This window comes from Uloborus diversus, chromosome 9 (genome assembly GCF_026930045.1).
Source record: "Uloborus diversus isolate 005 chromosome 9, Udiv.v.3.1, whole genome shotgun sequence".
Lineage (NCBI taxonomy): Eukaryota > Metazoa > Arthropoda > Arachnida > Araneae > Uloboridae > Uloborus > Uloborus diversus.
Genome location: NC_072739.1, coordinates 49,777,994 through 49,804,228, shown reverse-complemented (window position 1 = coordinate 49,804,228; position 26,235 = coordinate 49,777,994). Strand labels below are relative to the sequence as shown.

Sequence of the window (26,235 nt, the reverse complement as noted above, 5' to 3'; positions counted from 1 at the left end):
TACGTAAGTGTTAGTTTTTTGTTCTAGTGATAACGAAATATTAAACAGTTGATCAATTCTAGATCATAAGTTTATGTATTTTATTAATGATTTATTAGTAATTTTATTCTAGCACAAATGGATATTTGATGTTGACGTTATTTTGTTGCAATCATGATCGAAGATTGCTAAACTACTGTAATAATGCACAAAAGATAATAATAGTAAAAAATTCCTAGTATGAGCAGTTTTCTTACAGCTTACGGTAAAAGCTGCGATTCCTTATTTACCGAATACAGTTTTGGAAAAGGAAAAATACGTAAGTACACTCATACACCGGTCTGTGTCTGAAAATACAGTTCCTCCGGATAATTTGGTTCTTGTGTTCACAGTTAAGCTTTTGTCTGTTAGATGGTCATAACTTTCCACTTTGGCAAAGCCTTTTATGTAAGTGTTAGTTTTATGTTCTTGTGATTACGAATTGTGAAACAGTTGACAAATACTAGATCTTAAGTTTTATATATTTTACTACTGATTTATTAGTACTTTTATTTTTCGGACTAAATACATATTTATGTCGACGTTACTTCGTTATCAACAAGACCGAAGATTGCTAAACTACAGTAATAATACACAAATAATAATAATATAAATTATTTTTCTAGTATGTACTGTCTGCTCACGGTTTTGCTATGGAATTGACAAAGTCTAGTTTAAACGAGTAAATGAATGAGGGAGAAAATAAAACTATTTAATGCGCTCGTTTCGTTCATTTCAATGTGGCTCTTCTTGATTTAGACACTCTTTTAGACTCGTTAAGGGCTCTTAGGCTCTTTAGAGGCTAAGACACATCTGTAAAAGCTGACACGTCTGAAAATTAATAAGATGCATTCATTTCCGCCAGTAACCGGATGTTATCCAGGACTTTCCTTGGTGGTCAGACAGTATATAATTGTGTTGAATGAGTTATAGTATTCATTTAGTTGTAATAAGGACAGGTATTAGTAGCGTAATATTAAGGCATGGAATAATAGAGGTTTGACCACGCATTATATTTTGCTTTGGGGTATATAAGATTCAATTTAAACAATGAAAATTTAATAATATCTCTCGTGAGAAAAATTACTTTTTAAAAGACAGAATATTATTAAAATGACTGCATTTTTGATAATACGTTTTCGGAAATGTACGTAAAAAAAAATCATTGACATATAAAAATCATAACTTAAGAAAATAAATAAATCATTTTAAACTGTTTTGTTATGCCGTTATGAGTTTTAAAATTGCTTTATGGCAAAATGAACAATTATTCTAAATGTACACAAGAGTCTAAAGGTTTTTATAATAAAAATTTTTAAAGCAAACCTGAAATACATTTGATGGAAGAACATTTTTTAGCATTTTGTCTTCAGTTTTTGCCTTGTAATATACGCTAGGTAAAAGAAAACGTTTTGTTTTTCATAAATTTATAATAGCAGCCAATTATGCATAACATGCAGCACGGGTGGGAAATTACAGAAATTGTAAAGCATATCAAATACATATTTGATGAGAGCATTTTTAAGATTTTTTATTCATTTTTTTAAGGAAATATATATGCAATTTGCAAATTTCCATTTTTTAATTAATATGTTGATGTATAACTAACAAGATGAAAATACTTTTTGTAATCGGCGCAATGATTTTACTGTCCTCGCTTTTAGTGTGATACGCCATAATTATTACGCCATTAAATATTCATATACGCCATAAACTCTTTCGCTCAGTTGTTTGAAAAGTCGTTGGAAAAGAAATGTCAAAAATGCGCATAAAATTCAAAAAAATGTATTTTTTTTAATTAACATTCGCTGCGCATATTGCTTATTTTAAAATATTTTCTCGTAATATTTGTTTTGATTTTTCGGTCGATAAACTATTATGATTTGCGCGTGATAAATTTATAATGTTATTTTTTAAAATTATTTAAAGAGCGAAATTGTCGTTGTCAGAGTTACAAATTGCTAGACTATTTGTTGGCATTCATATTTTTTTCAAGGCGTGACCAAGAAGATTTTGCATTGAAAAAGGGTCCCTTTGTGGTTTCCTTTTCAGGGAAAAAATATATTAGATTAACTTAAACAGAAAAACTTCACTTAAATATTAAAAACTTTCAGATTACTAGTTCCCATCACGTGAGATTTATAAGAAATAAAAATAAATAACGTTATGCGCCGTAAATAATATTAACGACAAAAGTACTTGTGGATATCGGCCATAAAATCCTTATCTTAATTACCGCATCCTAATCACCATTTTTATGGATTTTCTTCGAATAACCTATTTTGGAAATCATCAGTTGTAATATGACAGGTAAAAATTTCTTGACCATTTCATTCCAATCCATTTGTAGGAACGAGAGACTCAACGAGTACGGTCCTATCACAATTTGCGATTGCAAAAAAACATAATTTGAATTTAAGACGACAAAACTCAAATGAATGCTGGATGCCGGATTTTTTGAAAAACGGTAACGGAAGGATATTTTTGTCGGATAAATGTCCTTCCGTTACCGTTTTTAGCCCACTTTCCCAGTAAAAGTCAGAAAACTAAGAAAAAAACATGAAAGAAGGTTTAATGCATCTTTAAAACATCGCGAAAAACAAAACAAAAAGTCAAAAATAAATGAAATAATTAAATAAATATCGAAAAATTAAAAATTGCAAAGAAGAGTATTGAGATGGGGAAAACAATTGTCTGTCGGTCTTTCTGCCTCCCCCCCCCCCCAATAACTTTTGACTGAATAGTCCTACCAGAACTAACTTTTTTTTTGTTCGAAAGATCTCGGATAGCACACCTCATTTCCATAGTTAACTTTTTGATTTGAACAATTTTCCGTTTAATTTTGAGCAGTTCAAAAAAAAAACTTAACATTAGCGCCTGTGGGGAAATTCAAGGCAATCTCGAACAAAGAGGCGAGTTTATTCAAACGAACTTTGTAGGATACAGCTTTTTATGAAAAACATGTATATAAAATATCTTTTTCATTTGAACAATTTTCTGTTCGATTTTGAACAGTTCAAATCCCTTTACTTTAGCGCCTACGAGGAAACTAAAAGTTAATATTGATTCTGAATTTCAAGGCGGATTTACTTCAAACCAATTTTGTAGGAAATAGCATTTGACGACCTTCTTCCGACTCCGAGAACTGGAGCACTTGACACCGACGCATGTGCCTAAAAATTAGTCGGACTGCGACTCCCAGACTTCGACTCTGACTTCGTAGCTTTGGCAAAAATTTATACACGGAGAAAAATGACTGACTCCGACTCTTGGAAATTTGACTCCAACTCTGACTCCTTTATCCTAAAGTAAGTCCGACTCCGGATCCGCAAATATTTGCAGAGTTGCGAATTTTAATGGAAATGACCGATTCCTACTCCGAGTCTTTGAATTAAATACCTGCGGCTTACGTAAGAGAGCATATAACCTAGCTTAGCGCACGAACCTTCAAGTCCTTTTGGTTCAGTTTGGTTCAGTTCCCCTTTGGGCTAGCTTCACAAAGGTCCGTGATTTAAATTTAAACCCGGACAATCATCTTCTACGTTATGATGTTTCCGTACGCCACATACCTTTCGCTTTTGTCCAAAAATGAGATTGACTCCGACTCCGAATCCGCAGCCATTGTTTTTACTGTGAAATAATATTTGTTAATGTGATTTGTTTTTATTTTCACTCTAAAGTTTTAATTTATGTATTCAGTTTTTTGGCGGAGAAATTCGCAATCCTTTATTTTTCTACTTAAAATAATGCGCAGATGATTTTTTTTTTTTTTGGCAATGAAAATTATTTCTTCAAGTTGAAATGTTTGTGAAATCATTTTTTAAATTATTTTTTTGACAACAGGGGAAAATCAAACGATTGTCTTTTTGATTTGATGTATATTTATTTTAATGATTCATTAATTTTAATTTTTTTTCTCTTTTTTTTTTGAAAGCGGAGATTTTTCAATGGAATAAAATGTATTTGTTGCTTTGTTTAAAAGATGCCGCTACTTTATTTGTTCGTTTATTTATTTTTTACGCATCTAACTCCTTGGATGAGCGAGGCATATTTCATTTCCAGAAATCGGCTTGAAATATTAAAAAAAATATGGTATAAATAGTTTGCGATTTTAACTGATTTTGAGAATTTTGATCAGATTTTAGAAAGTCAATTGGTGTACAGGAAAGTAGGCTCATTTAGTTTTAGACGGAACTTCTTGATTAAATTTGATCAAAAAAAGTTACTAACGAAAATTTCTTGGCTTCAGCTTTTTTAGCAACTTACCATAATGTGTATAAAAGTCCATGCATCAGTTTTTGAAAAATATGTATTTTGATGAGCTGACAGACAGAAATGCATCGATTTTTTTTCGTAAAAACTGTCCTTCCGTTACCGCTGGAATTCTTCATATACATATTTTTCCGTAAGTCTATTAGCATAATAGCATTGGAAAATCGTCAAACCAGTTTACTTTACTTTCTATTTTTTAATGCGATCAAAGTAGGGGTATATTTATTGTTGATATTTTTCTCCAAAACATATTATTATCGAAGGGGATAAAAATTCCGGAAAAAGTTTGATAAGCAGGGTATGGCTGTTTATCTATTTAACAACTAAAATGTTATTTATTGTTAAAATGTGTATTTCTTGAACTTACATTTGCTCTAATGACATAATGTTTAATTTATTTTTTAAAATTATATATAATATTTTAACGTTATTATTTTTATTCTTTCAGATTCCAGTTGATTAAGAGTTCAAAGGAAATACTTCTCAAGAAAACACAAAAATTAAAAAAAAAAAATCTATGGAAATACCTGAAAATGAAATTAAAAAAAAGACTAAATAATTTATTAAAACAGGCCTGTCCAAAAAAATTTTTTTTAATGATTTAATTATTCTTTCTGATGCAGAACTTGACTTATATGAAACATTTAAAATGTCAGAAACAGTATTCAACTTATTTTACAGAACGTGTGTGCACAGCAGAAAACCAATATTCATTTTTCTCAATAGACATAAATGCCTCCTTTGTTTTTAAAGAAATGAAGATTGCTTGATAACATTGCTTTCACTTTTAATAGTGCTTCATAGACTCTTCCAAAACGTCATTCGCTACAGGCAAATGAGTAAATAAATAAATAAAATAAAATAAATAAATAAAAATAAAAGAAAAATTTTATTTCAATGTAAGAATACGTGTTATTTCATATAAGAACGCCTTCTAAAATAATTTACTTTACATTATTGATGGAATCTAAAATATGCTACAAACTTTTTAAAGATATTTCCCAGAGCCTGAATTTCTTTTTTCCATGATATCATCAAATTATATTTTTTCAGGATGTAAAGATTTTTTTCATTTTGCTCTACCAATTTTGTGAAGAAATTCTAAATAATTTTTCCTTGTCACGCAACAACGTTACTGAAACATCTGATAATTGAATTTCATGCTCATATTTATTACTTCATCAAGCCGGAAGAAATATCATTACAATAGCCATCTAACCTGAACAAGCAATTAAATGCTGATCAAGAATATCATCAATACAATTCTTTAATAATGTGTTCATAATATCTTTTGTGATATAAGTTAGTAGCAGAAAGATTCTCGGTCACTAATGAATGATTTAATGGTAATAAGAAATTACGTAATCCATTTCTGATCATGAAACAAAAAATACATTTTTTCTTAAAAGGAAGACGTTTTGTAACTAAATATTACGTGCACTAAGTTGTATTAATTTCCAATTGAATTTATTTGTTATCTAATATCTCTTCAGGAGAAAAGAAGGTGATCTAAAAGGTAATTAATTACTAAAATTTGGAAGTATTTTTCGCATTAAACTATAAAAAAAGAAAATATCTTACATAAAAAGCTAGTTTTGAACTGAAAAGTTCTAAAAATACTTTTAAAAATTTTTCAAAGCTTGAAAATAAAGTTGAAAAATGGTAGCAATAAATTTAGATTGGAATTAAGAAAGTCAGAAAGAAAAACAAAAGAGAAGTTAGAAAAAATATTTTATTACATGTCTCATCATGTGCTGTGCTTGAATAGAAAAATGAAAAATGTGAAAAAAAATGCAGAAAAAAATTACATACAAAAAATATAATCAAATAAACAAGCAAACATTATCGAGATTTAAATAACACTTGTTGAAGTAAACAGCTTACGTATTATATTTATTTCTAGCAGCTCCGATGATGTGTAAATATAATATGACGAAATAGGAAGAGGTTTTAGAAAATAACTTCCAGGCACATAATGATGACTTACTTTTAACGAATGGAACTAGGTATTTAAGTAAAATGTTTTCCGTTGTTATTCGAGAACTTTCAAGAGCTTTTTAATATATGAAGAGTGTAAAGTCACAAATCATTTAAGCCAAACAATAAATAATACAACAAACTAGTGACTTGAAAGTGTAGCAAGTCACTTACCCTGTAATGGAAGCATCAAAACTATTGCTCAACTTCGATTCATATTTCTTCGATCGTTTCAATCCACTATAGAAAAACAGCAATGTCCTATTTCAAGGCAGTCAGGCACTTCTTCCAAAAATCCTTCATTCTGCCTCCAACATGAAGAACCGAAAAACAACTGTCATCACAAGTACAATTTGGATGGTGGTTGCAGCTGCAGCAATAATGATACCTCCTTCTTCAGAGGATTCCATCAACTACTTCCCAAACTCGTCTCTCTACGAGACATCGAACTTTCTGGAACAGTTCCACAACGTCACTGTCTATCCAGAGGGTGCCGTGTGGAATGCTGAACTTATCCAGAGGGTGGTGACGTTAGCCATCATCATGGTGGTGACACTCGTAGGAAACACCATCATTGTCCTTGTGTTGTCTCGCTCGAGATACCGCAAGCGATCGTCTAGAGTCAATATCTTTATCCTCAACTTAGCGATTGGTGACTTGGCAGTTTGTCTGATAACAATGACGTCAGAGCTGTTATTTGAGGTAAGTCTATTTTATACAGTGTTGATCTTTAATATTTGATGTGCAAATTAGTCCAATATAGGGGAAGGTTGCCGTCAATGAACCACATAACAGTTTGCGATTTTTTTAGAAAAGAAATCAAACTCAAATTTTACGTTAATTATGAGAACAACTTCTCAGTATGTTTCTATTTTAATAATAGTGTTCACATTCATGATAAATATACACAATAAAGAATGAAAATAAAAAATAAATATTTTTGCATGCTGTCCATTCATGGCTACCGGTTGCTATGGATGGACCATCGAGTTTACATCGATGGACCACATTTTCAAATTAAAAAATCAAAGCGTTACTCACAACAGGTGTTTAATAAACACTAAAAATAACAATAAGTTATGGAAAAATAGACTTATTTTGAAAAATGTTTTATTTTCAGATAAGAGGAACGTAAAAAAAAAACACCATTTACAGAGCACACAGTTGTTGTCATCACACCTTGTTCCCCGCTTGATATTTTCCAAACCTTTGCAACACTGTACTTAGCTAATATCTTTTCAACCTCTTTTGAAGGGCTGAGAATTTTCTTAATTATCGTTCGACGCAAGATTGTACTTGCTCTCTAAAATGTCGGTGAACTTATTGACCATTTTGTTACTGAAATCAGAAGCTCAAGTCTCAAACTACCAAAGAATATAGTACTAACAGACTTTTGTCTTAATTAAATCTGTGGGACATGTTATTTTTCTCAGCCTGTTGAAAGGTCAATTCCCCCAATGTTCCGGATGTAATTAAAAAAACGTCTTCTCTAGTTTCAAAATATGGTTCACTAATTATATTTCTACTTCGGAGAGCTTAACTCCTAAATTTCCAATAAGTGAATTAGGTAACAACAAACCGGTTTTTATCTTCCACGCGACTGCTTAAAGTTGCTTTCAGAACTCTATATTGTCGGCAAACTTCGTTAAGGTCTATACCACCATTTCTGTAAGCTACTGTAGATCGTTACATGTTCTCACTTGTCCACTGGCCCTATTTCATTCATTTTTGCATTTTTCTGGAACAGCAAAAGTATTTGAAACTGTATTATTGTGTTTTAATTTTTTTTATCAATTTTAGAAAAAAAAATGATTTGAAATTATGATAAAGTATAAGAGTTTTCATGTATTACTGAGATTTTTTTTAAATTATCATATTTATTTTAAAACAATTGAGCAATTTTCAAAGTAATTGACATGAAGTTGCAACAATAATTGAGATTTTCCATAAATGAAACACTTTGTCAGGTGGTCCATTCGTGAATGCACCTAGCGGTCCAATGATAGCAACTGCGTCCTTCTGAATATTCTTATAGGTGTTACTTCTGTGACGAATCATGATGAAACATGAAGTCTGGAGGATTGTAGTTGAAAAGGCACTCTTTTAAGTCAATGTTCACGTTCAATTGATCAGAAATATTCAAGGCATGTTATAACTAAATGAAAATCTCAATAATTAATAAGATAATGGTAGAACTCTTTTCTGACCGATTAACAATATGATGAAATAGATTTAGTTACTTTAGGACTCTGCATTAGACTGTTTTTAGATAACGGAAGGTACTAAAACTGATTGCACGTCTGCACAAACTCTGGTACGAGAAATATCTTCAGGGTCTAGTTATGGAACCGGTTCACTGACGGCAACCTTTCCCTATACTGTAAAAAAATCCTGAACGTTACTGATAAGCTCCAAGGAACGTTTCGGGATTTCACAGGCTTTTACCCAATTCCTCTGAAAATCAAGTATCCTTGTCAAACAGTTTCCTGAATTGCTATAACTTGCCCGAATGCAGACTTTTCACTGTTGTTGAAACTATTTTTGGCTCCCAGATTAAAGATTAAATGAACATATGTATTAAGTGTATCAACTTCAACTCGATTACGGCCGTCCATAGGTTGTTTAAGCTCAAAATGGTAAAAGGAAACATTTCTGAAATCTGTAGCTTTCTGACTTGCAATTGTTTTAGCTTTCGCCGTGTTTGCAATAATGCTTTCGAAGCTCTCTTGGTTAATAAGGAAAGTGCCAAACAATTATATTAAGAAATAAATGTTATTAAGATAAATTATATTAAGAAAAAGATTTCAAGAAATAAATGTTTAAATAACATAAAATGTATCGTTTTAAAAGAAACCGAGAGCTTAATAAATATGTGAAAAAAGACAATGATGATAAAATTATAAATAAAAAACGAAAGGCTCCTTAAAAATCATAGCAATCTCCGATATTTCTTGTACATTATTTTAAAAGATGAAAGTTGTAACTCTTCTTTTATTTCTCAATAAAGATGATCACAAAATGAGAACTTAGGGACGAAAAAATACTCATATTTACTTACCGAAGTTTTATCTTTTAAAAAAAGGTGACAATGCAATTTAGTTTTAAAATAATCTGTTTATCCCTAAATTTGAAGATAGGAATAGAAAAACTAAGCAAGAGTCACTGCAAGACAATGTATAAATAGCGTTTCAAGGCAACATAAAAAAGTTCCGCTTTTCGAAGAAAGCATTTTTTTTCTTAAACCGATGATTATTTGATTATTTTTTGCAAACGGAGAGGAAGAGCAAAAGTTTACCTTTTTAGAAGTAACCGACAACGTTGAACGAAGAATAAAGGAAAAACTGATGAAATCATTTGCTGATTTTATTTGGTATACTATAAGGCGAAAACTTTTTTTCCCCTCGGAATACAGGAATAAGAAACGGATGCTAAAAATAGAACGCACTGCTTTTTGTTACTGATCAAAAATCAATCTTTCAAAACAGGTAATGATAAAATTTAATTTACACTATCAAAGGTGAAGTTTATTTTTATAACTAGAAAAACGGGTAGGAAATCTCCGTTAAAATTTTTTCAGGTAAAATAGAAGAAATAAGCAGATTAAATAGTTTAAAGAAGTTATGTTCGTTAAACAAATGTAATATATATATATATATATATTCTTTTTTTAGAAATTGGCATATTCTTTGTAAAATAAAAAATATTTATAATGTGTTTATTTATTTATTTATTTATTTATTTTTAAATTAACATTACAGTACATTTTCTTATATTTTATAAATAATTGTAAGGCATATAGCCATACGTTAATTTCAAAGGCGAAGCACAATACAAAATGTAGTTACCTCGTTTTATAAATAAAACATAATAATATAGACAAGATTATAATAATCATATTAACTTACATTTATTTATAAGTTAAAAACATTATGAAATGTCTCTAATAAAAAGGAGGGACAATTAAACAGTAAAGTTAATAAAACTTTTTGTTTAGTTAAGTTTTGAAAAGAATCTTTGGGAAAGGTGTATCAGCTATTTGAACCATTGTATTTACGAAAAATTTCACTTAAATGGCCAGAGCTTTAAAAAAAGCTCTTGACTCCTGAAAATTTGGACTTTATTTGTTCTGTTTTTAAAATCTGATTTTTTTAGTTTTAAAAAGTTTTATTTATTTATCAATTTATTCATTTTTAATTAATTACATTTAATATATCAAAACACATACTATACTTAGAATGAATCATGTATAATACATACTAGAACATAGTGCAGAATAAATTGGTTCATCCCCAGTTTCGCCGACATTTCAAATTCCACCCCCACCCCTTAACCTGTCAAAAGGTATCATCAAAACTGAAAAACGGGGGGGGGGGGGGTATTTCGTGTCGGTGGTACTGGGGAGACATTAATAAATCAACTAATTTTTTTTTAACGTTTTGTGTTTTCTAATACCAAACTATTTTAATTAAGTGCTCCAATCAATTACTGAAACTTTTCTCGCTTAATATTGAAAAATAACCAGGTTAATCTGGAAAAGAAGAATTTTAAAAAATCAAAGAATTCGAATTAAAAGAAAGGGAAAACAATAGAAACTTTTTTTTAAAATGTCTTTCAACTCTTGTTCAACTGTATAATAAAACCGTTTCAAAGAGGAATTTCCCTTTTTTACTTTCATTTCTGAATCCTCGTATCTCCAAATTCTCCCGCGTGGAAGTCTAACAAGACATACATCATATCCCATGATTATTTCAACTCTCTCTCTTTGTTCCGGAATTAAAATTCGCTGTTTTAATAGGAAAAAAAAGAAAAAACTCAGAATCCTTTCCATTAAAAAAAAAAAAAATTCAAGGTTTTTTTTTTTCTTTTTCTTTTTTCAGCCTGTTTTTACATTAAAAAAATTTCCACCATAGTTAGTTTGCAATTCAGCTGATGCATTAAAGACTACTTTTGAATAAGATTTACTTCTCTTCGTTTTTCTTTAAATACTAGAAAGTCGCTCGTCAAGGTATGACGGGTGAAAATTGCTTCCACATTTAAACGAAGCTATTGCCTGTTTGGTGATATTTTGATAGTTGAAATTTTAACCCTAACACCAGTGGATAGAACCTAAACTCCAGTAGGTTGCGTTCGTTGTTGACCATTCCTTCATTCCACTGAAATGACACAGTCTTACCAGTAAAACAGTTAAGTTACGGGATCGAGTTCAGTCTCGTCACGAAAAAACATTTCCCTGCATGTTAGACATTTCCGAACCACATTATCAAATTATCATGCCTTGGCGCCAGTTTCATTGTTGAAATACACAGGTTACTCGATCATCGGCTATTATTTATCTGAGGATTTATAATTATTTCTGCTCATGTATAGAAATGTAAGCAGACAACGATTTATTATGTATCAAAAACTGGGTAATAGAAAAATATTATTAAAAGTTTAAAGTCAGCAAAACCGGATCATATTCATCAAAAAAAGAAAAAAGAAATAATTTCTTGTTCGTTAGCAGTTACTTGCTTTCTATGCATTTAATAAGGAAGAATAAAACAATAACAATTGTAATCATTGATAACAATGCAAGGTAATTTAGTGTAGATTTGAAAGGGAAAAATGCAGTGGAAAAGAGGAAATAGTATTAGAAGAAGATCTGAAAAATGGAAGAAAAAAAATAAAACGGGAGACAAAAAAAGCAAGAAGAAGAACGGAAAAGAAATTCTTACAGAGAAATAAGAATAGAAAATTCCTCCCTTTTATTTGCAGCAAACATGAGACATGAAATTGATAAATCTGTATTGAATTTGAAGAGCCAGTACTAGAAACATTTAGACTTCCTCCATAGCAGTCATTCATAAACTGCTTTTTTTTTTTGAATTGATACGCTCTGCTTCAGAAGTACGCAATGAACTATGCAAAATAATAATAATAATAATAATTATAAAAACAATATGTACTTAATCAACTTTTAGTTAAAGTACTAAGACTGAAACTTCATCTGTATAATACGTTTCATCTTTCAAAACTCGGAAGCTTTTCTTAATCTGAAAACGAAAATTGTGTGCTACCAGTTAAATTGATCAGGTTAAGTAGAATAACGAACTAAGTATAAAAATACACTAAAATTAAAACAACGTTCAGTATAATGCCTTTTCGAATATATGGCTTGAATTTGAAAAACAGCAGAAAAGACATTCGAAATAAAATGAAGGCACAGTAAAAATCTCAAAAGAACAGATGATATTTTAATATAGTGCTGAATTTAATTTAAAAATTCTTATTTTCAGTCACTGCTATGTACTACCTGGGTTTCTGCTAGTGTTTGGTTAATAGGCAGAGCTTTTTGGAGTGTCGATTGAAGGGACATGCGTATAAATTATTCTCAGACCTGTTAAAAACGTGATAACACACACACACACACACACACACACACACACATATATATATATATATATATATATATAGGCTGGCAATGGATCGTGCTGGTCTAACTTCTTGCCCTGTCATTTTTGACCAGTCACCTGGGCTAAATCGCATCCAATTCGCAGTTTGATGTGAACTTTTTCACTTTTTTGTGTTAAAAACTATTGGTGACTTTTAACCAGTGCAAGAATCGGGATAAGTGCTTCGCTTTGTTTCAGCTTAGTTAAAAACAAGACAATCTTTCAAATTTATATTAATTAAGTAACTTCTTTAACTTAACAGGTTCTAGATCAAACATACTGGAACATTATTGATTTTGTTTATGAAAATATTCATTTTTAATTAACAATTTCATTATTGTTCTTTCACATTAGGTTTTTGGTGAATGGGTCCTCGGTGCAGTAGCCTGCAAAGCCATTGTTTATGCTCAAATCGTGACCTTAGCCAGTACGACTTTCATATTGACTACTATGAGTTACGACAGATACCTGGCCATCTGCTCTCCCCTCCGGACGACTGCAGGAGTAAAACAAGCCAAGAAAATGATTGCTGCGTCCTGGCTTCTTGCCTTTGTGTTCGCTGTTCCTCAGATATTCATTTTCGTTCAAGTAAGGATTTCGCCTATTTTTCAAAAAAAAAAAAAAAACAGTACAGGGATTCCATAACTAAACGACTTTATTTTAAAGTTGTCTAGCGGCGAAACCATTGTTCAGAAAGTAACAAAACTTTGTGCACAGCATAATAACGGCATGGGAATTTGTTTGAGCGTATTAAAAAAAAAAATAATAAAATAAAATAACATTAAATTTCACCACCAGAGGGCGTTTTCAATGAAAGTCATTACTTCCCGATCATCAAACCTCGATCTGTGCGACTTTTAGCTTTGAAGGCGTTTGAAACTAGTTGTAAATTACTATAGTCTAATAACTTTATCTAATCTTAATTACTGCATATTACGGCATGTTCGTAGCATTTCTCACAGCATACTGCTGCAAACTATTTTAAAACCATTGTAAGCGTATAATAAATATGTAACTCATAAAAATACGCCCTCCGGTGGCCAATTTTTGAACTGTTTTTTTCATTATCTCAAACAAATTCTCATCCCTACATTATGTTGTGTACAAAAGTTCGCTAATTCCCGAGCAATAGTTTCGCAACTAGATAACTTTAAAGTAGGGTCGTTTAACTATGGACACACTGTGTCTTGTCACTGTTGTTACGTTTTTCTGATATACATTAACATGTTGTTCGCTGCTGATAAGTTGACTCGTTGCCGATATCACCAAACACACTTAATATATAATACCAATTGAAGAGCAGGAACTGTTTTGCATATAGCAATTTTGCATGATCGAGAGTTAATTTGTTAAGATCCTATTGCATTTTTTCATCATTTTTATCATACATTAGTACTAGTCATTATTTTCTTCTACAGCATTTATGCTGACTGCTAACGGTAATATTCAAATCTTTACCCTCAATTAGGCACAACTTTCAACTATGTGGTTCTCAGAAATTTTGATTTTAAATGAAACAATACCATACTTTGCTGTCAAGGTTTCAAGTCGACTCTCGATAACTCGAAGTACCAGAAGACCGATTAAAACGTACAAGTTATCGGTTGTTCGAGTTATGGGAGACGTTTTCACAACAGTCTCAAGAGTTTGGGGCCCGATGAAAACTTTGAGATAAAGGAATATTTGTTTTATAAGCTTCGAGTTATCGAGATTCGACTGTCTGTTGTTCGGAAAAGAAATAATTGTAAAAAAACTAAATCCTTACTTTGCTGGTAAGGTTTTAACATCAGTGTACTTTATATATATATATATATATATATATATATATATATATATTTTTTTTTTTTTTTTTTTTTTATGGTAAATTTGAACGCGGATAATTGAATAATACAGTAATTCTAAAGCTACTGCTTATTTGACTGATTCTGAATCCAATCGAAAATGCTTGGACTGCTTTAGACGACACGTTGCTGCCCACAATTCTTCTCTTTAGAATCTAGACAATAGTATTTAAAGTGTTTTACAAGCTTTGTGTGACGATCCGTTTCTAACAGAATATAACCGCATTATTTGACAGCATGAAACATGCGGGGAAAAGGGTGATCATGTTCAGAATAGAAGATACATGTCCTATTCAAAGCTGGGGCATCCGATGTGTTCATTTTATGTACTTGTCATTTTCTATAGCACCATAACTGATGCGTAGTGAACTAGTGCGTTTAAATTTGTACATCCTCCAATCTGTACATCCAAATTCGATATTTACAACGAGAGGTTACAATGCCCGGAAACTGTGGTGCAAGAACAACAGCAAATCAACAGTGTATTATAGCATAAATTTCATGGTGTTTTGTAAAAATAGTTAACCTACAAAAATTTAAAAAATGAGTTATTCGCATATATCGGTAAATAAACTGACATAGTATAGGACTCAAAAATTAAGTTAAGCCAAATGCTGTTTTACTATGCCGTTAAATATGAGCAAAATGCTAACCCAGTTCTAAAAAGCAAAGCAATGGGGTTCAACTTCAAACTCAATTTACTCAAAAGTAGGGGAATGTGGTGCAAAGTGAAATAGCGGTGCATAGTGAAATGGTGATATATTTAGTATGCTTTTAGTGTCATTAATCTGGTAATATTAAAACTATGTAGTAATACATGTAGTCTATTCCAACCAAGAAAAAGTTACCTCTGAAAATCAAGGAATAAGATAATTCAAGCCATTTTCAAAAAATAGAACCTCTTATTGTAATATTTCGTTGTAAGTCAAGCATTATTTTTGCTATTACTAAATGATAAAGTTCTTATTATTACCATTTTAAATATTAATTGATACTTTCTAACATTCGGTGCAATATTCATTTGTTTAATATTAAACTTATTTTGGTATTAAATGCTTTGTTCAGTTAGTCAAGTGCATTCGGGACAAAGCAGATGAGGCAAAGTGAAATAGTTTATTTCGTCATTTCTCAAATCATTTACGTATTCAGTCATTCATTTGTTATTTCATTTACACTCCTTCACTTAATAATTCCCTTTTTTATTCATCCATTCACCTATTTTCATATTTGCGCACCATTTTATTCACTCATTTATTTTTTATTTATATACTAATTAAATTAACTTAATCATTCCTTTTATTTATTGTTTATTTACTCATTCACTTGATCACAAATATCAAATAGAAAAAATTTCTTCAGATTTTCTTTCTTTCTTTTTTTTTTTTTTTTAAATTTTTTTCGAAAAATTTCCATTTGTTGTTTGGGGTACAAATTTACTGCAAAAAATAAAAAAAATACTGATTTAGTGTAAATTTATTATAAAATGAATTATTCTTTCTTTATGTAGTAAAATTTTTAGAACAATTTTATTTCCAATTTATTCATTTTGAAAAAATTAGCTTATCTTAACTATTTCACTTAGCTCCACATTACCCTACTGCTTGATGGGTCAACCATTTTTCATAAAACTGACCTATTATTTTTAAAAACTTTCCACGCTTTTTAATATAAACAAAGAAATTTCAGTTTCCAGTTATCCTAATTATTTGTTTCTACTTACCAACAGAGAGAAAATGGTATCACCGAGACAGGCCGCATTCGTTATGAGTGCGTTAGTCGAGGTTACACAGCAATATGGCAAAGGAAAGTCTACTTCATGTGGCTTACTTTTTACATCTTAATCATTCCTGCCGGATGCATCAGTTACTGCTACATCAACGTGCTCAGGACAGTCTGGGCTGCTGGACAAGAAAATAGCCGGACTTCCACCAAGTCTTCCAGCAGTAGAGCCAGCGGAGGTGCTGACAATGGCCATTCGACGATTCGTCTTCGCAGGTCCTTCAACGCCGCGTCCACCATCCCCAGGGCGAAGATAAAGACATTGAAGCTCACAGTCTGCATCATAGCTAGTTTCATCATATGCTGGACTCCCTATTTCATTGTACATAATATCAGAATATTTAGGTAAGCTATTTTTTATAATTTATATCCATGTGCCATAAGAGCATACATTTTCAATGAACTTGAAATCCTAGCCATATCCCCAGCCTTTCTATCCTTTTATTCTATTTATGAAATATATTCTAACCTTTCCGCATGGTGCGAATTCCCATCCTTTTATTCTACTCCTGAAGTAGTGACAGCTATTCTACCCTTTCCACATGTACGAATTCCTATCCTTTTACTCTACTCGTGATGTAGTTACAACAATTCCACACTTTCCACATGGTGCAAATCCAAGTCCTTTTGTTCTACTCATGAAGTGCTGAAAACTGTTCTACCCTTTCCACATGGGGCAAATTCCTGCAAGTGAAACTGCTACAGGGTCCCCCACACCTACCGGCGTTTCTGGCTTAATTGGTAGGATGGATGACCCTGAAGACAGTTCTGTTTTTTTTTCTTTTTTTTTTTAAATCCAGACCAGAAGCCTAGCAGTCTTCGGTCCAGCATTCCCAGAGGTATTGATTCACTTGGAGGATTTTGTGACCACGACATATTTAACGGGTCCCAGTCACCATCAATGAACACGATGATAGTCGAATTTATGAAAGCGATGATATCACAAGTGTCCCCAAATTCATTCCCAATCTGCACTGTAAAAAAATTCCGAAACATTAGTGGTAATTTCCATGGAACTTTTCCAGATTTCACTGGTTTTCACAATATTCCTGTGAAAATTAAGTATTTTTGTCAAAAGGTTTCCTGAATTACTCCAAGTTGCACGAATGCAGATTTCTCACTGTTAGGGAAAATATTGTTAGTTACCAGTTAAAAAACTGAATGCATTAAATTAAGTGTATCGGTTAGTTGAGCAATTATGGCTCATACCAGATTTGACTAAGCTCCCAATAAGAGTGAAAAGGTTTCTAAATATTCCCCTGCTTTACAATAATTGCAAGCCTCTCTTAGCGCTGGTCCTAGTTGCAACAATGCTTGATCTTCTTTGCAAATCAGGAAGGCACCAAGCTACTAACATGAAACCAACTTAAGTTTTCTCTGAAAGGTGTTAGAACCATGACTGGCCAAGGATATTTGTGTATTATTTAAAAATATTTAAGGATTAGGTCAGATTAAGGTCAGGAACATTACTGACTTTTAGCGGAAAATATTCTTGTTTTTTGCAAGATATGTTACTGGCAGAAATCGGGCACATCAGCTGTCCATTATTTTCCAGAAACATTTCTGAACGTATTCTATAGTGTGTTCCAAAGTATGAATTTAAGAAGTATTCAGCTCATAACTAAACTCTTCGAGTCCTTTGGAATCCATGGGAGGGCCTTGGCCTGGATTTACGACTTTTTGAGAAACAGATTCATCCGGGTAAAATTCAACAACACTTTGTCGGAGAGCTTTGGGCTTTCTCAAGGTGTTCCTCAGGGATCTGTTCTGAGTCCAACTCTATTCTCATTATTTATAGCTGGACTTGAGAGGGAGGTTTCGAAAAGATGCGAAGTGGGGTTGTTCGCAGACGATTTAGTGCTATGGGACTCTGGCCCTGACATCAATAAACTGGAACATTGCATCAACTCTACACTCAATGAAGTGTGTGGTTTCGCAGAGGGTCACAAATTGTGTTTTAACCCTTCCAAATCTACAGTTAGTTTCTTTACAACAAATAGGAGACTTTTTAACTATCAGCAAAAAATCTATATGAATGCTCATCCGCTTGCGGTGGAAAAGCACCCTAAATACTTGGGCTTTGTTCTGGACAGCGAAGTTACTTGCAATAGACATATCGATCACTTAATTCAAAAAAGCAAAAAACGCTTAATGATCTTAAAATATATTTCAGGGCGCGACTGGGGTGCCGACTCTAAAACTCTCAGAACTACTTACATGGCCCTAATAAGGCCTATTCTAGAATACGGCTATCCAGTCTACAGCTGTGCCTCAAACACCAACTTACAAAAGCTTGAAAGGGTACAGCTTAGTGCGGCTCGTATTATTACAGGACTTCGTAATAGTTGCCCAAATGAGATAGTACTATATGAGGCCGATCTGCAACCTCTCAGCCTTAGGAGAAAAACTAATTTGGTGAAATATTTCTCAAAGCTCACCAGTTATGGGACCCAGAATCGAACGTCTGAGTTCTTGTTGGGGTGGACCAACAATAAAAGATTAAAGAAAAATAGCCCTTTAAGCTTGGCTGACTCAGACAACTTGATCCCAAAAAATGTAATTCAGCATAGTTTGAAACAGAGCATTAATCCCTCAATTGGTTTAAACAGAGTCTACTTCCACACGGATCTTCCTTTCCAGGTGAACAAGAAATCAGATGCACCGGCTTATTTGAAACAATTGGCTTTGGAAGTGATAAACAATATCCCTGAGGACTCTATTATAATGTATACGGATGGTAGTAAGGATGAACGTAACTGCTCTGGTAGTGGTGTTTATATTTTATTCCAAGGGTGTGCAACAAAATTAAGCAGAAGAAATCCAAACTGTTGCTCAGTGTTTAGAAGCGAGCTTATTGCTATCGATGAGGGGCTCGGTTCAATTTTGTCTTCTCCCGGCTCTTCAGCCGTTTGGATTCTGTCAGATAGCCGAAGTTCCATCCAATACCTCTCTAATTGGCATAAAGTGGGTGATGGTACTGGTGTTTCTATTATTAACAAACTGGAGCATATTTCTTCTTTTCGAGAGGTGCATTTTCAGTGGATTCCATCTCACGTTGATGTTCACGGTAACGAGATGGCCGATATCTTGGCTAAAAAAGGGACTGGTGAGCCATTATATACACCTGATTCTTTGACTTACTTGGAGCTATTTTCTAAGGCTAAAAGAGATGCAAAGTCCTCCTGGACTGTCCCTCCTACCCATAATTGGTACCAGGCGAAGTGCCCGGGAGGTGCATTATCTAAGGCATTCCGCATTGCCTTTGGTCCTACTTAATCCGACTAAACGAGATTGAATTGTATTAATACAGGTATAAATAAGCACGACCACAAAGACATGCACGATGATAATCAATAGAAATGGTGTCCAAATCACTGATGACAGAGTTCAGTTCTAAGTATTGAACTACCAAGTATACTGCAGGAACATATAACTGAACTATGAACTTCATCTTTAATAACGTGTGTTGTTTGCAAAAGTAGTCAACGCAGGTTCAGTCATGTACTCTCGTTAAGATATATTTATCCAAACGATCCAGAACATCAAATGTAGGGGAACATGGGGCAAAGTGAAGTAGCGTGGCAAAGTGAAATAGTGAAATATTTTCTCTGCTTTTAGCTCCACCTATCTGGTATAATTTTAACCATGTAGTACGATATGTAGTTTATTCCAGTCAGAAAAAAAATACCGCCGAAGATTTAAAACATTTGGTAAAACAGGCAAGGTTACAAAATTGATACTCATATTGCAATATTTTCTTGTGAGTCAATAATTGTTTTTGTTACTATAAAATGATAAAGTTCTTTTTATTAACACCTTAAATATTACTTGAGACCTCTTATATGCAATACAGTAGTTATTTAGTTAATATTAAGCTTATTTGTATATTTAATAAATTGTACAATTAGTCAAGTATATACGGGACAAAGTGGATGGGGCAAAGTGAAATAGTTTGTTTCATTTACTCACTCAATCATTTACTATAAATCATTTATTAACTAACTCATTTACATTCCTAGATTTATTAATTTACTTATTTATTCATTCATTCACCTTTTTTCTTATTCATTCATTCTTTTACTCGCTCATTTTTTTTCTTTATATATTAATTGATTTAGTCATTTAAATACTACTTGTTTCTTGTTTAAATATCTTTTCATTTATTTATTTAACCTTTTATTTACTGATTCTTTTGATCAAAAATTATGTTTTACAATGTAATAGAAAATACTTATTTAGAAAAATATTTTATTTTCCACTTTGCTCCATAAATAAAAGACGAAAAACTTCCACTTTTTTTTTTTTTTTGAAGACTCAAATTTACTGCCAAAAATATAAAATACTGTTTCAACGCAAGTTTTATTATAAAGTACAGTGTTCTTTTTTTATGCACTGTAATTTTCAAAACAAATTTCCGATTTGTTCATTTTGAAAAAACCCATTCATCTTAACCATCCACTTTGTTCCACATTCCCCTAATGTAGCAATTCTTCAAATGATATCCGTAGCATTGACTGCACGCTACTGCGCTCAGAAAAATGTAAAGATAATTCTGCTAGAAAAAAAATGAGCCCTGTAATTGATATTCTAAGAACTAAACATATTTCGGTGAACATATATAGGGTTTTCCTTATAAGTTTCAAAACTGAATACTAAATCTTTCAAAATTCTAGAGTAAGCAGGTATATCAAATTCAGTATAAGTGAACCGGCAGTAACTGACCAAAAGCTAGTAATTGATCACTTGAGCACAATAATGTAAAAAGCAAGGAAAAAAGTACACACCTTTTATTTTTTATCTGATTACTAGAACAATTTTAAAATATTCCTTTTTTTTTCGCTTGTGTGTGTGTTTTGTATTAACGTTTTTAGACGTAAATAAATGTTTATTTGGAGTTTAGGACGAACACTGACAAAGACATCTATAGGGTTTCAAGAAGGTCACTTTTATATTATTACAGGTGTGAGGTGTTAAAAGATGAAATTAAAGCCCCTTGAAAAGGACAGGCTGACTTATCCGACATTTTGGTTCCAAGACAAAATTGGATCCAACCTCGTTTCTAGTATTTATAAATATGTTATAATATTCGTTGGATGCTCTTTCGTAAAACAATTGATGATGAGTTGAGTAAAATGTCACTTAAGGCAAATCTAGAAAGATAGCTTAGTTCACAAATTCAACAAAAATGTATCGAGAAATGTTTACTGCAATAACCTCATTTTCACACCTTATTTATTTTTAATTTGTATTAACTAAATCATCTTCATCTACAGAAAAAAATAATCAAACATCAATCACGCAACACATCTCAAGCTTGGACACCAGTTTTCCGCAAATAAGATTTTTGCACAAATGCTACTTTTTTCGCCCAACAAATTTGGAATCAAAATATCGGATAAATCAGCTCCCCATATATAGGAACCTTATATGAAATATTTAATCGTATTGACTGATGTCTTGTACAGATTTTCTACTGGTTTTATATGAAGATTATCTACGTATGCTTTAGACATTAAAAAAAAAAGAAAGAATAACGAACCATTTTTGTTAGGGTTAAGGAGTGGTCAATTACTACTAAGCAAAATGCTATTAGTGCCTGTAATTGATGTCAAGAAATGAACTTATGTTGGTTTTAAAGCTTTGTTTTCTCAAAACAAAATTAAATGCAGACATGTTTGCAACTTTTAATAAGAAAAAATATTTCTCTTAGTAATTTACTGATGCGGTTAGTTAATAAACATTCTTGGTGAATTGCTAGGCGTTTAACTACCAGTTTATATTAAGACCTACTGCTTCCTTATGTGTAAAAAAAGAACATAAACCACTTACTGTGCACTTTAAAGTTATTCCGTTCAAGGACGTCTCTCTCGATCTGAAAGAGAGAGATCAGGAATGCAAGAGCCAATTTCGACTTGACAGTAAACCGCTACTTCCTTGCAGCGAGAAAGTTGCTATATCCTATTGCAAATACATTGCAGTGAAATTAGCCTGAAAGAAGATGTTTCTAGCAAAAAATAGAGCCCAAAGTCAACGCATCACACAAAGCTTTGTTATGTCCCTTTAAGTATATTTGAAAAGTCCCCGACCTCATTTCTCTTGGAAGATATAAACATACGACAGGGATAAAAAAAAAAGGAGGGGGGGGGGCCAAGAGAAGCACAACGATGTTTTGTATTTAGTCATAGAATGAAAAATAAATAAATCAATCTATATTTTTTTTTAAACGAAACACTCGTTCGCATTCGAAGACAATTAACACTAGAGACGAGTGTAAGGTGTTATTTTTTCAGTAACGGTTGTACTTTATAAAATTGTGTCACTTAACTGTTGTTAAAGGGTCGTTTTCAGATTAAAATGTGTATCAACTTTAACATTCGATAAGAATCCCCCTTTTTTATCACATATTTGAGGTCAGCATCCATCATTTAACTTTGTGCACCAAATTTTGGTTTATTTGTTTCAGCCGTTGGTCCACAATTCAATTCAGGGAAAAAATCTTATAATGTTAAAAATTTTTGATACTTTGCGTATAGCCCAAAAATCACCTTGAAGAAGAAGGAAATTCTTATTTTAGAACTTCATTAATCTATTTTTTGAACCTTTTTTTTTTTTGGCCACAAAATATTCTAAAGTAGTATTACCAAATATATGTCCTCCAGTGAATTATCTTCTTTAGTGTTACTTTTTAGTAGTTTTAAGTATTAAAACGATCAATATATTTTTTTATTGTAATTTTGTTTTTCTCCAGCAAGACTGACAAACTGATATTTTGTCTTTTATATCAGTTGAATTACTTATGTATTTATTTTCTTTTATAATTATGGTGTTCTCTTTTTTGCAGTAACTACACAATAAAAGTCCCCAGGACAGTTATCATTGGAGCTGAAACCTTCGCTCTTCTCAACAGTGCTCTCAATCCTATATTTTATGGGTATTTCAACGTACGCGTCCGTAAAGGTTTCATAGAAATAGTGTACAGGAAAAAAGACTTAACAAGGGACAGGATCTGTAATGGCATGTCCGGCGACACTTCCTATAGCAGCACAATTCTTCAGCACATGGAGAACAGGGCACCAACAACTCAACTAGTTTATGAAATGTCTGAATATTCCAACAGAAGTCCGAATGGAAGCCCATGTTACAGAACGAGGCGAAGCGCAAGATCAATGAAACGCAGGGGTCAGAACAATGCAGCAAGGTTATGACGCCAAGGGTGTTATTGTGAAGGCTGTCACAATGATGTTGCTCTTTGAAAAGCCAACTAGAATGAAACGAAAGGTTGCTGTAAGATTAGTGGCCAACGGGTGTTGTGTCAAAGACTACTCTTCCACTGTCGCGTTTCAAGATTTTAATGACGGAAGATCAGGAAATGAATTCTGAGAAGCTACAGCAACACTGTCGCAAGGCTGTTCCGTTGCTAATGTTGTTTTGTAAGCGGTAGGCTACAGTGCTGCCGTTTGAAATTCAGCTTTAGAATGAAAACAATTGTCAGGTAAAGTAAAGGTATTTGTCAGAACAACATTGATGAAAATCTGTGTGGAAACGGTGGCTAATGTGAAAGAAGTGTCAGAATATTTTCTTCACGTTTCAGAAGTAAACTTCGGAATGGAACAAAGTTAGAAATAAAAATGTTCTTTGTGACGTCATATCTCGAACATGGATGGACATAGTAAAAAAGAAAAAGAAATGTTTTTGAAATGTGATGGTTCTAAGGGCGTTATGAGATGGTTGTCACATCCAAGTTTGCCTTTGAGAAAATGTTTCTGAAATAAGACAAGTGAAAGGTCAATAAAGCAATGAGTAAACCTTGATCAAGTTTTATGACGCCCACTTTGCTGTTTTAAACATAGTCATTTTGATGGTTTGTTCCGAAATATCAAATTCAGTAATGTTGTCGATTTTTCAGTGAGATTCAGTAACGAAAACGCGCATCTGATAGCCAAATAACTTTGTACACTTTTCAAGAAGTTGAAGTAGCTGTGTTACATAGAACGCAAAGGAAAGTTTGCGGTTTTCTTGATCATCGTGAACTAAAGCTTACTTTACTGTGTTAATGGTTAAGCCAAAATAAGCTTAAAAACTCATTACATCAGCAAAAAAGTTACTTGTACCGTCAACTGAGGTAACTTTGGACTTTGCGGGTAACATTAGTCCAACAAACGAGAAGAGATTGTCGAAACTGAATCAGACATATGAAAGTGGTTATACCTTATTCAGTTCAAAAGACTAATTAGCACTGGCTTTACTTAACCATTATTGGTAATACTAATTGACTTTTCGTTTGTTGGGTTAATGTTTCCTGCAAAGGATTTAGTTACCCCATTTGACGGTACTCAGTTTTGGTTACCTATGTGCATTCCAGCTACTGAGCTTGTTGGTGAAGCTGGTTTTAAAACTGATCTAACCACAACAGAATCGCACAAAATTGTTTTCTTGAAAAACAACGGGAGCAAATTTCAATATCTGCCAATAAGGTGCCATGAATTTCTGATGTAAATACGGTTTTCAATTTCTTATTTATCTGCTAGGTGCTAGACGCTGTCTCTATTTGTTTATGAAAGTCCTGATCGCTACGGGGATAAATTGAAGTATTTCTGTCCATGTTGTCCTATTAATGCTCTAAAAATTAGGGGGTGGGAATGTAAAAAAAAAATCTGATCTAATAAAATACGATAGCTTCATACACATAGACCAGAAATCACAGTAATATATATAGAAAAAGAAAAGATTGCAGTTTTACAATGAAAAAAGTCAAATCTCAACTCGTATACGAGTTAACTTCTTGAAAGCATCTTGAACCAAACCATTGCGGTGTATACAACATTGTACAAAAGCAAAGAACTGACTAAAGATTCAATAACAACATTGGACAGAAAAATAGGTGTTGTTTATAGAAAAATAGTTCGTTTGATGAATTTTATTTTGAGGTTACTAGTTGAATTCCATATACTTCAAACAAGAAAACCGAAACTGCGAAATTTGAATAGTGTAAAAAAAAAAAGGAACCAAGTGCTCAGATCAAAACATCACGTAATATACGCTCAATTTTGTACATAGTACCTTCCAATGTTTTTATGTGTAAAGTGTTTGATTCAAACTATATATGGAGATATATTCTGAAAATCCAACGAATCTCATGTAGATGTTTAACAGTATGAAAAAGGGTGTAAATTAAATGTAATATATTTATTGCGCACTTAAGAAGTGTGACCTGTTTATAGGTAGAGTTTATAATACATTTTCATGCGTAGGATTTTATTATAATTTTCATCATTACCTAGAGCTTCAACAATAAAACTGTTTATTACGTGTTAATGAAAAGTGTTGTGAAATTCTATTGTTGTCCTCTAATAAGAAAATATGCTACAAAAAGTGAAATAAAGATATTTATTATTTTTTTGTTTCTCAGTGTTTTAATCATTTCATTTAATTCTCATCGGCAGTGCCACTTTCGTAATTCTGTATGTTAGCTTCAACTGCAATCAACAGAAACAAAGAGTAAAGTAAAAGTAAAAACAATAACAGCAACAAAAAAATGTTTCCTGCATCGCAACAAGTTAAAGAAATGCCGGTTTTACACCATTGTGAAAAACATTTTTAGTTATCAGTGTAAAAAAAAAATCGAACTACTTTTTATGAATTTCTACTTCAAATTAGTTACGGCCTCTCCGGATACTTTGAATCCAAATCATGGGTGAAATGCAGTCTCTGGATATTGTAGCTTTCTAGAAATCGCTTTAAATTCTGTCTTATCTTCGGCCATATTTGCTTTAGGAGCTTTCACGGTTGACGAGCAAGGTGAAAAGCTATTACTTCATACATATAAAACTTCTCACCGAAGTTTTCTGAGTTATTCCAGAAATATTACTGGTTTGTTTGGGAAGGTTACTGAATTTTTCATCAAGATTCCAGGTTAT

At 32.3% G+C, this 26,235-nt stretch overlaps 1 protein-coding gene across 1 annotated transcript in view; it reads left to right on the top strand.

Annotated features, from left to right (window-relative positions):
* LOC129230716 (neuropeptide S receptor-like) overlaps positions 1–25,673 on the top strand; it is a 241,715-nt gene extending 216,042 nt beyond the window's left edge. Inside the window, exons 3-6 of the mRNA XM_054865135.1 lie at positions 4,739–6,969; positions 13,053–13,286; positions 16,266–16,663; positions 23,160–25,673. Coding sequence (XP_054721110.1) covers positions 6,583–6,969; positions 13,053–13,286; positions 16,266–16,663; positions 23,160–23,523 — 1,383 coding nt within the window. The 5' untranslated portion in view covers positions 4,739–6,582 and the 3' untranslated portion in view covers positions 23,524–25,673. The remainder of the gene's footprint in view (positions 1–4,738; positions 6,970–13,052; positions 13,287–16,265; positions 16,664–23,159) is intronic.
* The last annotated feature ends 562 nt before the right edge of the window (positions 25,674–26,235 follow it).